At 40.6% G+C, this 14066-nt stretch overlaps 1 protein-coding gene across 7 annotated transcripts in view; it reads right to left on the minus strand.

The window, feature by feature from the left end:
- RASAL2 (RAS protein activator like 2) overlaps window positions 1-14066 on the minus strand; it is a 150574-nt gene that overhangs the window by 45188 nt on the left and 91320 nt on the right. For 6 of the 7 annotated variants that reach the window (XM_087732292.1, XM_087732289.1, XM_087732291.1 and 3 more), the window contains one exon: window positions 10994-11100. In XM_087732292.1, coding sequence (XP_087588418.1) covers window positions 10994-11100 — 107 coding nt within the window. Of the gene's footprint in view, window positions 1-10993; window positions 11101-11898; window positions 12066-14066 lie in introns of those variants that run through there. The other variant, XM_087732293.1, reaches the window with a different exon arrangement.

Below are 14066 nucleotides of genomic sequence, written 5' to 3' on the forward strand. Positions count from 1 at the left end.
ACAAGCACACCCTTCAACCCCTCTCTACCTTTCCTCATTCTGTTATTCTTGGTCCCTTTATGTTCAGTTGGTCCCTCTTCTTCCACACAATTCACTCCTGTATCCTAACCCTTCTCAAAACTGCACAATTCCCTTCTCCGTACACAGCTGTAGGTGGGTTCTCTCTCTCTCCTCATGCTTGTTCTCACTCTGCTTCTTCTGATGAACAACGAAGTGAGTCCTGCTCAGTTGTCAAGTGTAAAAAGATGCCCACCAAATCCACAGTTCCTCAGGCCCACGCCCATGACATTTTCAGTAAATACAGCAAGGTGGCCTGTCTCCACTCTTCCACTGAGATTTGGATGGTGATACATTACTGAAAGCCTGTCCGTACCTGATTCTGGCTGTAGGATCTTTCCAGCACATGCAGACCGTCCTCTCCCAAATACTTGTGTAGGAAACAACCTGCTCACACACACCAGAGCCTGACATGCGCCTGTCCACAGGCAGCACAAAGAAATTGGGATGTCCTGTGGGATGGTGCTGCAGGGGACAAAGGAAGAGGGAATCTGTTTTCTGCATCTGAAGGGAGCGCTACACTTAAGGCCGCCCTTCAATTTCTGAGGCTTGCCAGCCAGCAAGTTCCTCAGGGGCGAGAGCTGCTATGTTCTCCTGAAATAGGAAATGAAGTGGAAAAGAAAAGGCCTGATATCTAGATACTGCAACCCCCCCATGAAAACTACATAGCGTGCTGGGGGAAAAGGTACTGGCAAAAGGGAAGAAGTGTTTTTAGCTGTGTGTGCCACTCGAACTCTACCCATGTTCCTGCACTTTTCTTGGTCCTGGTATTGAAAAAATGCCTTTGAAAAAAACCCGTAATCAATATATGCTCTTGGGCTTCTCTTGGGGCTATTGCTGGAATTCAAGTAGAGGATATATAGCACTTTCAAAGGCACTTTCATATATTCTGACCTCTCAGCATAAAAGGTAACAAATCCAACTACAGGGATTCAGATCTGGTGGACCCTGGCTTCATTCCAGTACCTCTCAGGCTACTCAAATTGCAAACACGAAATAACATGTTTTTCTCCCCTTAAGGGCAAATAAGACAAAGCTGACCCAATTCAGCAGGGTTTCAAAAGTATTTATATTGAATCATTCCAAATCCCACTCAGAGAGGGACCGTGAATATTAATTTTTGTGCGCATGCACAATTTTAAATTGGCATTGCTTTAACATTAGTGAAACATGTTCTTGCTTTAACTGAACATAATCTATTCCCTAATGAAATAAGTATGCTATCTGGGGTTGAATAAGGCTATCCAGAGTTGACTATAAAAAAAAAAAAAATTAGGGTAAGAACATACTTAAGGATAAAGATTATTCAAACAAAGAGTGTACCTATTGGTCATCCTCAAAAGACTTGAAAACATTAGCAATATTTGCTCTCCGCACCTTGCTGGCAGTTCACGCAGGGCCAGTGCTTACAGATGGACAATCTGGGAGCAGCATGAAAAACGCACTCATGCCAGAATTGAGCAGAGCTTTTTGACTTCCATTTGCCAAAGGAAATACTTTTAAATACTGAATGCAGATATAAAAAAGATGTAGTGATGAAAAATAAACTGCTATCTGCAACAATACCATCTAACTGAAAGTTTTTTTCCTTAGAGAAGAAATCCCTGATGCTAATGGTAATGCTAATAACTGTAGCTTGTACCATTAAAAAGACAAACCCCACTCTTACTTCTTTTCTTATTGCCTAGGCATTTCTCTTAAATACTTATTTCAACACAAAATACACTGCTGTTTGGTTCTTGTACCTAAACGTAACAAAGTGTCTGAGCTTCAAGCATCATCATGGAACATTTTAAAAACAGTGGGAATTTTACTGCTTACACAAACGCCCTCAGACAAAAAGATGTAAACTTATTACTCAAACTGCCAGAAATTATAAGACTATGTTCTTAATAAAAAAGTACAAAATATTTGGTAGGATAAATTAGCTAGGATGCAATTTGAAAAGATCAGTACTGTGTAAACACAGTATTTTAAGAGGAGCCCAGTGAGAGAATAACTGTAGAATAACTGTAATTGTGCCTTAAGCCCTCAAGAGACAGATTTGATGGCCCGCACCTAATGGAACAAAGCTCAGTACAAAATCCCCTCAGAACCACAGGTTTAGGGGTGCAGGGACGGAACAGAGAAACGGGGGCAGAGAGAGAGTACAAGCGTGCACTCAATCAGGCATGTGGAATAGGTTCAGAGCAGGTTCATCATCTCAGCCAAAAGCGTCAAACGCTGGGGTAAGAAATCCCAATGATACAACATCTAAAAATAATTAAATCCCACTGAGAATTCTATTCATCTTATTTGGAAGTTAAGCAACTCATCTCTCTCACCCTGCCAAGAAGAAATCGCCACAGGAGAAGTGATAAATTCAGCAGGCTTTTGTAACTTCCCTCCATAGCTGCCCAGGGAAGGTATAGAAATTCTGACCCCCAAGTATTTTAAACTCGGGGATGGTTGTTCAGGGCAGCTTTGGCTTTGGGAAATGCTCAATCCGTGCCAAAGATGACAATTGTCTGTCTGTCCTTAGTCTCAGTAGAGCAGCACGTGAACGTCCCAACAAGTTCAAAGACAGTCCAGGTGTGAACTACTCAACTCTAGCTATTGCTCCCCATCGATGCACTGATCCTTCACTTTGGAGAGAACAGACCATGCATAATAAATAATGATTGTCTTTGCTGTTTTTAAAGTGAAAGGTTAATTCAGCCATGAACTAATAAACTACATATAACTATAATATGAACTATCCATTGATAAAATGCATCAGTATTAGTGGAAGTTTCAAAGCACAAAAACCAGGGTAAAATGGGTGACAATAAAGGTTCATCTTATACACAGTGCTGTGGTTTGCAGCACCGTTATCTACATTAGGTATTTCTGGGGACAAACACATTGCATTTTGGAAGCTTGCAACACATCTTGAACATCTATAATTCTCAATGAGAAGCACTAATGCATTATTAATAACAGCAGGTGGGTAACTTCATTTACAGAGCAATGAGACTTGTTTTCTCTGAGGGGAAGGATTGGACGGTACAAAGATAACACTCAAGTGAGTATGGACGATAGCAGAACTGCCTCCCAACTACTGTGTGTTGTTAGTACATGAAGCATTTTATTTCTTAAGTTGCTCACAAGCAGCTATCAAGAAAAAAATAATTGTAGCCAAGTGAAAATGCCCTCCTGTGCCAGTAACGTTGTAAAGCTGTGGGAAGCAAAGAAGCAGTGGAAGATAGCCAGGTCATAAAATGGAAAGATACAACTAGCAGGATATACCAGGGATTAGGAGAAAACATGGTGAAGTTTACTATCCCAGGTAGAACAACAAAACCCCAATATAACTAGCAAGGAATTGGAGAAGTTTGCTTATGAGCCCAGTAATGCTCATTATTAAAATATTAGCAGTGACTTCCTTTGAAAAGGCTCTCAGCCACTCACAGAGTAGCAAAGCAGATTAAAACAACTATACGTACACCTTGGTGGTAATATAAAGAACAAGACAGTGACTTACAACAGTCAAATTCCACCATCAACTCATCCAAAAAGCCTGGCACTATATCACTGAAGAGGTGGTTTGTGCACAGGCAGAGAACAATAAAAAACATGTTTGAATGTATAAACAAAGGATAAAGCACAATAAAAGTAAAGTGGTATTATGTAAATCTGCCACAGCTTTCACATTAATGCACCACTCTCTTCCAATCTTCTCATCTCAGCAAGAAAACTAGAACAAAACTAAACTCCAGAAGTATAAACTGATTAAAGGCAGACAAGAGGGGGATTTACAAATGATATGTTTTAAAGACCTGACTATTTATTTTAGAAACAAAAGCAAGAAGGGATTATAGATGTATAAAACAAATAGAATGGAAATTAACTAAGCTCCCTGTGCACCCTGTTACATAAGAAAACCAAGGGGCAATTTAACATGAGAGGCAGCACATTTAACTGATTGTCAGGAGACCTTTTCTAATGCTATCTATAAATCAGCCCGTAGAATTCTCTACCACAAGATATTACACAGCCAAATTTTTTCGGCAAGATTAAAAAAGGATTATGTGTTTATATAAGGAAGAATAACATATGTAGCTGCATTAGTCAGGTTTAAAAATAACAAGAGTGAGCAATTATCATGCTTCAGGACACAAGCTGATCAACAGCAAGGATCAGGAAGATATTTTTCCCCTGATGGGACAGCACTGCAGATTTGGCCAGATAACAATTTCAACTTTCCAATGAAAAATTGTCTACAGCCACAGGAGGGATGCAGAATAGGATGAACAAGTTTAAGAACAGCAATAAGAAAACCAAGGAAACGGAGAGGATACCACAACAGGGATACATTGATAATACATCTACTAATAAAATGTATCATAAGATTGCATGTACTCTGTGTGATATGCAGTCAAAATTACTAAAAGAATCAAATTTCCAAGTCACTGGGAATCATACTAAAAAATTCATGAAGGAACAAGAGCTACCAGAGAGCTGGGGAGAGCTACATCAGCTTTTCAGATCCCAGTTCAGCAAGGTGTTCAGCATGGATGTGACTGGGAGCAGAGCCTGGCTGCCGAGCCCGGCTGCCTTCGTGGGAGCTGTCCATGTCAGGCACTAGTGTAAGAAAAGAGCATCCTTAAAAGCCCGTATCCAGGAATTAAGGAATAAAGGTCAGAAGTCTGTCTAGAGAATGACAAAACAATGGTGATAAACAATAAATATTCTAAGAAACAGGTCACCTGAGTCTATCAGAGTGTTTAATCAAACAACAGTTTGTCAACACATTAGCTGCAGCTGGTGAAGTACGTGGGGAAGCGATGGCCTCGAGCCTACCTCACTACGATTCAAGTGCCTGCATTTTTGTCTCCCCCTCAGGTCAGGAAGGAGGCAATAATTTTTGTGACCCTGGCTCTTTAGTCCCCTGGCACACAGCCAGTAAGCAGCCCAACACTTCAGAATACCTTTTGATAATACAACATACATACTAATTAGAAAAATTAATGGAGATGAACTTTGTCAAAGCTAGTAACACAAACCTGAGAACTGGCTGCAGGAATGTCTAAAAAGAGTAATTACGACAAGTGATAAGGTATCAAGGTAGAAGGAAGGGTCCAACGGGATGTGGTGGGGATAGTGGCATGACTGCTTCTGTTTAACATCTTTGTAATGATCTGGAAGAAAAGTTAAGCAGCACATTAATTACACTGAGCTATATTAAATTAGGAGGTGAAGCGAGGGCCAGGGAGGACAGAGAAATAACACAAAGGGTTGTGAGCAATTAGAAACTGATAACACACATTCCTGTGAACTTTAGTACCAGAACTTGGAGAATCAATTGACGGGAATTAAAAACAGAAGAGCAAGAAAAGTGATAAAAGGGCCAGAAGGACTGATTTGCAGAGGATGCATTAATTAAACTCTGCGTAACTTGACTAAGTCATGATTTGGAAGTGAAGAATAGAATGAGTCGGTACACATTTAAATACTATTAAACCAAGGACGACTGGAATGTGACCGGTGTTTAAAGCTATATACGTTCATAGTTCCCCTACATTAATTGCAGGGGAATCAGATAAAGTCAAGTTTACGCCAAACATGAGAAAAATGTTCCTGCTGTTGAGGTCCACCAGACGGTGTCACAGACTGGATATACCCATCATCTGACTCAACGTTAAAGTTCGATGCAATGAAGAAATCCGCTTTGGCAGAAAGATACTGTGAAGGTTATAGAGCCTATGAACAGTATTACCCCAGAATAAAAACACAGATGAGAACTTGGTGAGCATCCTGGAGATAGCCAATCGCCCATTTATGCCTTCTGACACAAAATCCACAGAATAATAGGCAGCATACCGAAGCCATCACATCACAGGCAAATGATAAAAAATTAAAGCAGATTCAAACAAACATGTTACAGTAAGAAAAGAGTGGAAAGTGGAAGGAAAAATGTTAATCTTACAACAGGGAGGACAGATTTGAGCACAGACAGTTTTTCACGAAGGATGCCATGATGCCTCACATTAATGTAAATCAACAATTCCATCTCTGCATTGGCGCTGATGCAGAATTAAAAATATGTGCTTGTATGCTGTCAGGTCACGTGGCCAGAAAAGATTAGACTTGTCCTAACCTGGCAGCATGACGATAGCAGAGCAGCGCTCTGGAGAAGCAACAATCTTGCTGACTGCATAAAAGATGAGGCTGGGCAGCCGCGAGATCTCATCAAGCTTTGACCTTCACTTAGGCTGGCTGCATTGTCTTCTGTTCCATTTAGCAGTACTCTTAAAGAGCAAAGAGGCAGACAGTATTTCTATAGATCCAATTATACTCTCGACTAGAAACAAACCAAGGAAGGCAATCTGTAAGTATCAGTCTTCCCGTCATATTCACACAGGGTTCCTATAAAAATAATTCTATTTACTTCAAAGATTGTGTTCTGGCTTTCCTATCTCATTTGCACTTGTTTCTTTGCCTCCTTCTCATCTTTTTTTTCTAATAGCCAGCAGACATGGATGAATCATATATTATTTGTAATAACAACTCACTAACAACCCTACCCCAAAGAAACAAAACTTGGAGAGCGCAATGCAAGTCTGAAGAGCGGTTTAGCAAGTCCTCTCTACTTTGCCGCTTCAGGAGGTCTGAAGATTTTGATAATAAATCATATTTACCCTGGTCCCTCAATTCCAATGGCAGAGCAATGAGAGAATATGGTAGGTTGCCGCAGTGCTGCCGGGGTTCAACAGTGCAACAGTAGGGAACGGGATGCACTGAGACTGAGATACTCTGCCAGGACATGGTGTGTGTGGGAAGGGAAAAGCTGGTTTCTCGCCCACCTATGCGTCACGATGCCTACTTCTAGCCAGTTCCGTCTGCCTTCCTATTTGTTCAGTCAAATAATATTCATTATTAAAAATATGACTTTTCCTATATATGCGTATCTATTAACAGCACACATCTGTCTATATGTAAGAAGACACACGCTGCCTCATCTCAATTTTCCTACCTTTCGTGCCCTTCCATTCTCTCTCAATATTCCACCCAGATACGCTTGGAAATTGTCAAACGGCAAGTAACACAACTGAACCTAGACGGAGACTAATGTTTTAACTGCAGACAACAATATTTGGGGAAATGGGGAAGAAAAAGAAAGGACAAGCACCAAGAGGTCTTATCTCTGTATGTATGCCTTGTGCTGTGCAAGGCATCAGCAGAATCCATTTTATCCCCCTTGGTGGGAGATAACCAGAACAAACACGTTCTACATGCTGGTCCGTGTAGCGGTTAGTCCTGAGAAAGAGTATGTTTATAACTACTGAAATTCTACTTTTCACACAATACTAAATTAAACATATGTTTTTCCCTCCAGCGCACATGCAGGAGGTAGGAAGGCAAATTTCCTGAACTTTACATGTCAGCCCCTTGAAATAAGTCCTTCATTGACCACTGCCAGTGAAGAGACTACTTGAAAAATGTCTCGTCAAGGAAATGTTCGCTTAAAGGCCATTATGCTGTTATGAATCAAAATTCCAGATGCTAAACCAACGCCAATTAGCAGTATTAAAAAAACAGATGCCTTGTTCTGAGTGAGTACCACTGCCTGGCGTTTGAAAGGAAAAAAAACCCACACAGAACATGCTGGAAGCCACTGTCCTATTGAGAAGACAGCTTTTAAATAGCTCTTCTGAGAGGCAAACTTAAAAAGCTGTAAAAGCAACTTATTATGAAAGTCTCAGCATAATTTTCCATCAGTATGGAAGAAGGTTAAGCTGTCCCCTGCCTTAAGCTGCTTTCTGTTAGAAATCCAAGCAGTGAGTAGAAGAGGTATGGCACAGAGTCAGGTCCACGGAAAGAATAACTGAGACAGCACTACACTGCAGCTGCCTAGAGCCCTCCAAGCTATACTGTAGGTGTCAATGTTTGGAAAAACAAAAATGCAAGTTCTCTTATTATTAATCTCCTTTATATGTACAATAAAGCCCTGTCAAATAACGATGACCTCACGCACACACAAACTTAAAGCCATTATAGGCACCCCTTACATCCTTCATTTGAAGCTCTTCTCAGCCCACTGATCTGAGACTTCCAAGTCATCTTACCTACTTCTGAGAGCTGGGAAATTCTTAATATAAATCAAAGGAAGAAACATGATTCCTCCCCATCTTATCATCCACCTATTAGATGTGTGCCAATCCGCAAAGTTAACAGGGTATTTTATTTCAGTAGTTTTGGCTTGAGTTCATCTGTATTCTTAAGCAATCTGACTTCTAATTGCAGCTTGCTCTTTTAAACAGATCAGAAGTTGGCATATTTTAAAACAGGGTGATCTCAGCCCCCACCTGTACCGCAACCTGCTAAGGAGTAACAGCATACAAATGGGTTATTCAGAGCAAAACCTACAAAGCCAGAAGCCTTGTCCCTATGAGAAAGACAGGAGGGTGCATTATGCTCCTGGGTATACAGGTGGCCAGGCAGACAAAGAAGCATAATACCAGCTACACGTGGCACAAATAGCTTCTATTTTTTTTTCTTGCTGGTTTATGCCCAAGAAAGGCAGCCACGTACTGCTTCTTGAGCCTATTTGCCAGAGTCCTAAAAGCCCAATACACTGCCGGGGAAATGACAAACATTCTGCAAGGTTCTTGTTTTGAAAGGGAGCAAGAGCTAAGAAGCATTAGAGAACTATTAGAAGAATTAGAGAAACATTAAAACATTACTTGAAAGATAGGATCAACATTTTAAAAAATGTACAAAAATGAGGAACAAAGAAAAAAGGAGGCATATAAAATAAATAACACTGATAGTAATCAAATACTTCTGATATGTAGCTTGCAGTTTTTAGACAAAGACTAACAAGGCATGTATACATCTAAAGGCTAGGGCAATTATAGATGAAGACAACGACGACAGAGAATTTCTTACAAATGAAGATGAGAACAGCTAGGACTTTTGAAGGCTCTCAGAGTTCAGAAATCCTCCTCGAACTGTGTAGACCATGGGCTCAGCATAAAAAATCTCAGAACTTGACATAACAGGATATTCTTGTGACAACTTCACATGCAACTAGACCAAGACCCTTTTTTCCCCAAGTACCACCCAGAAAACAGGTCACTGAAGTGACAGAGGATAGTTCATAGAATCACAGAACAGCTGAGGTGGGAGGGCACCTCTGGAGATTGTCTGGTCCAACCCCCCCACTCAAAGCAGGGTAAACTAGAGCAAATTGCTTAGGACTGTGTGGCCGGTCTGCTTTTGAATATATCTCCAAGAATGGAGACTCCACAACCTCTCCAGGCAACCTCTTCAAGTGTTTGATCACCCTCACAGTGAAAAAAGGTTTTTCTTATGTTTAAATGGAATTTCTTATACTTCAAATTGTGCTCACTGCCTTTTGTCCACAGAGCCTGGCTCTGTCGCCTTTCTTCCCTTCCATCAGGTATATATACACATTGCGAAGAATCCCCTCTGAGCTTTCTCTTCTCAAGGCTAAGCAATATGTTCTGCTTTAACTGCTACTTCAGATATTTTTTGAACTAGAGGAAAATGTGATTCATGGTCTTTCAACAGACATTAGAAGTTCAAGTTTTGTTCTGACAAGAAAGCCTTTACAAAAGAAATATTCTTCACAATGAGGATAGTCAAACATCAGAACAGATTGTCCAGCAAGGTCATGCAGTCTGCATCCTTGGAGGTTTTCAGTACCTGACTGGAGAACACCCTGAGCAACCTGATATAAGTTGGTCCAGATTTGAAGAGGGGGATAGATCAGAGACTTCCGGAGATCCCTTCCAATCTATCTTATTCTACGACTCTGAAAAGGGACCAAGTATGGATACCCAGTATATTCACTGCCTCCTTGGTCCCTTTTTCAATTCCAATAAATTACGAGTTTTCAGGTTGCTTTAAACACCATCTATCCTATAGACTCTGACCAACCTTAATCCTTTTATAATTTAAGTAGCTCTCATTAAATCCTTGGCTGTTTTTTTATTTTATTTTTAAAATGTCATAATGTAGGATTTAATCAAAACCCAAGTTTCACACACATTTGGATCTAAAGTGAGCTAGCAAGTGTGCTTAAAAGGGATGAGTGCTATCTAAAGCAAAGTAAGAACATATACACCACGGTACAGAAATGGTACTCATGTCCATAGAAAATATACAAAAAACCCCAACGTTCATTAGATAATTCTTCTCCTGCTTTTTGTCAGGTTTTAAAGGAGGCCGATTACTTCCCAAAAATAAAGAGGGGTATGAAAATACTTGCAATATTCGAGTTACATATTTTAAAACACCAACAAATACTGTTAAAAAAATTACCGAGCACCTCATTTTAACTTGAAGCATTTGCCCTCAGTCTAATAATAGAAAAGCCTTTGTGCTATTGGATACACTGACCAAAGACTGACACAAGCAAGAAAATCTGGAGTCTAGCTGAAAAAGTCTCATGCAGACTCACAGCCAACCGAACTCACGACAAAAACTGAAGACCTAAAGAGCAATTAACACACCTGCAGAAACTTCATCAGCTTCCAAGTAAACTATAAAGACATTTCAATTTTTTTATGTACTTCACTGGCATGAGGGAAAAATAACATGCTATCACCAACCTAAAGGAACTTTTTTCCTAGTCAAAATTGAATATGTAATGCAATCCCTGGCAGCAACTTCAAAAGTATTTATATAGGTCGCTGCCCACATTAACACTGATTTTTCATTATTTGCAACTTTAGATGAAGCCAATGAAAATAAGCAAGTTACAGATCTACCAGAAATCTCATTGATAATGCATGACAGTTGATAGAAATCCCTCTTAGTCAACTGGAAATATTAACTAAATAGTCTTTTTTTTTTTTTTCTCCAGAGCTTAGTTATACACTCTGATATTTTAATCTCCTCCTCCTATTCAATGAGAAAAATTCCTCCTTTGCAGGAAAGGCACACTTACTGGCACTTTGAAAGGAGAAGTATTCGAAGCATCCATGGAGTTGGTTTTCTCAGAGGTGCTGGTCCCGGAGATACTCCGTCTGCGAGGAGATCTCTCTGCTGGGACCTCTAAAGAAGAGAAGAAAAAGAAGGTGAATGGGTGCCGGGGGGTGGGGAATAGTCAGGTTTTATGCTCTATAGGACAGACGTCTCAGTAAAGTTTCAAGTGCATTACTAAACTGCTGAATTACATTCACCTGTTCTTCTGTATCTTATTTACTTACTAAATTACAACGGCATTTCCACTGACAGACTCAATGTTATGAATCTGACTTGATTGTAGGCAATAGGCAATTAAAATCAAAAATGCTGGTAAAGATCAATAGCCAAACATAGTATTCTATTACTGTTCGTGAAACAGTATTCAGAGAATTTTAATTTTTTAATTTATTTTTTTTTTAACATAAGCAATGCAGTAATTAACAGATAACTAAAATCCAGACACAGGGAAGCTCAATTTTAGTCACAGCTGAACACAATTTGACAAAGGTCAAAGTTCGGTCTTATATGATCACACTACTTGCTCAAACCATGCAACCAGCAGAAGACTTATAACTGCCCGGGTAATAAGACATATATATCTCTGCAGATAAAAAAAATAGGTCAACTTCTCCTCATTCTGGCAACATGACCTTACTAAGATACGACTTTGGCATCTTAAATCCATGCAGGCTGATCTGACGAGCACAAATGTTCATAAAAGACTCATTTATATCTTTTTCTAGTATAAATACTAGAGTAATAGCATAATAAAGTATACACACTATTAAAAATCTCTACACAAACACACATATACTGTACATATATGCATTTTTCTATATAGCTAGATACACACACACATATATATACACACACACATACAGATACCTTTATCACAACTGCTGCCCATCTCCAGCTCAATTGCCAGACTTAAAGGAATCCAGCTTCACAAAACATCCCCCAGCTCGGGGAGGGAAAAAATCACTTCCTAGCAGAAAGTCCATTGTTATCTTCTGAATCTTAAAGAAAAGGAGTAAGCCACGACTCCAGACAGTGACATTTTGACTCCTGCCGTTTTCCTTTCAAGAGACAGATGCAGCTTAAACTTCCATTTCTGTCCGCCTGGCCCTGGGGATCCGTGCTACTTCCACTTAAGAGAAAGCTGGGTCTCTCCGTTCCCCCTCCCTTCCCACGGCTTGCAGAGAGCAAGCGAGCAAGCGAGCAAGTGAAAAAGAAACACACAGGACTGCAGCTATTCAATCAATCGCTCCGACTGCACATCCTCATTAGTTACTTTCAGGCTATTAACAGACGCCCAACTGCCGGCTTCCCTCCGCTACAGAAAATTTCACTGTATATCCTGATTCACGGCAGCAAAAAAAGGTTTACAGAGATAGACAGCCAGCTGGTACCACGAGAGCAGTGTTTTCCTCAACATAACCGAAGAAAAATGAGGAAAAGCCTTCTTCGGGGATAACATTACTTGTGATGTCTTTGCATACCGGATTTTGATCTCACCAGTTATAATACGTATCTCCCACGGATGCTTGAAGAACGACAAAATGGAGCATACGGAACGAGAGGCTAAGAAATCTAGACCCTGCAGTATTAGTGTCTCGCACTGTAGATATTTATCTTTTAAAAAACCAAACCGCTAACATTCAGCCTTTTGATCTGCTTGTAACCATCGACGGGGAAAGAACTGCTAAGAGGGAGAACAGCCTCCTAAACTGGGCAAACAAAGTCTAACACACAATGTAGCTACCACTGGAAAATGGGCAGGGCACAGCTGCTCGCTGCTGACCACCAGGACGATGCACAAGCCCTGCTCGCACCGACCAAGTAAATCACGGTCTGTCAAAGCTCGCAGTAACTGCGATAGAGCAATACCACTTTCAGGGAGATTTCTCCTTTGGCTGATGAGCAGCATCGGGCACTGTCTCTTACAGCTAAGGAGGCATCGCCTGTTCCACTGCTGGAGGGTAACTCCCTGTCAGGGCACCTTTAGAGAACAAAGCGCTTGGAGCAGGGCCAGGGCTAGACCAAGGTTTTTGAATACTGGTCAATGCCACCATCTGAGGAGCCTTGGCAGAGGTTGCTAGTTTTATCTGAAGATGCGCTCTTTTATGCCGCCAGTCTCCTCCCCCTGCCTCTAAGAAGGGAAACTTATTTTCTGCAGCACCTCTAAGTACTGCTCTCCCAAAGAGAGCTGTATTACGTAGGATTTAAATGACCGCTTCTGCTGAAATGCTGAATGAAAGCAAATGGGAGTGATATACTCACTTGGAACTGGAGACTAAAGCGAGCACCTTTTATTTTACATCGAATAGTAATGCGTAATGTAATAGGTTTGGCTTTCGCCACTTCTCGCACACAGGAAATCACATCAAAGCTGCTTCAGTAATTTAACACAGTCGGTTAACTTTGCTGAGTCATAAATGAAAACAGGAGCCTGAATTCCCCGCTATTTTCAACACTAGGTTCTGCAGGAGGGGCGGTTTAGGAAAAAGTTTATGTTTAAACCAAATGGAGTTGAAAAGGTACAACAAGGAACACGCCTGGCTCTCCTTGCCTTCCCTCTTCCCCACACATCCACCCAGCAGCAATTCAAGTTCTCTGCAAATAAAACACTGAGACGCCATCAGTAAAATGAGTTTCTACCATTCTCAGACCATCAGAGAAGTGTACCAAATGGGGAAGGGATTCACAAGGTGCCTGAAATGAACTAAAAATAAAACTACCTTTCCCTCTCTTCTCCTTCCAAAAAACAAGAGCAAACAAACAACATGGCCAGTTCCCAGGAAAAAGAAGACCTAGATATAGCAAAATTGTCGAGATATGTTAAGTGGAAATGAAAAGCTAAAGCAACCTGCTATGATGCCCATAGAACAGTATTTTTGCTGAGTCGTGTAAAAAAAATCTATACTGTCACCACCAGGCAAAAAATTAGACAGTTCCCTCCCCTGCTCCACAAGTAATGCTAGAGGCTACTCCTGCATAATCTTCACCTGCTGTAAAAATCAATGCACCTCTCATCGGCTTAGTATTAAATTACA

The sequence above is a fragment of the Nipponia nippon genome, unplaced genomic scaffold (genome assembly GCF_047370975.1).
Source record: "Nipponia nippon isolate SJK-2023a ecotype South Korea unplaced genomic scaffold, ASM4737097v1 scaffold_5, whole genome shotgun sequence".
Taxonomy (NCBI): domain Eukaryota; kingdom Metazoa; phylum Chordata; class Aves; order Pelecaniformes; family Threskiornithidae; genus Nipponia; species Nipponia nippon.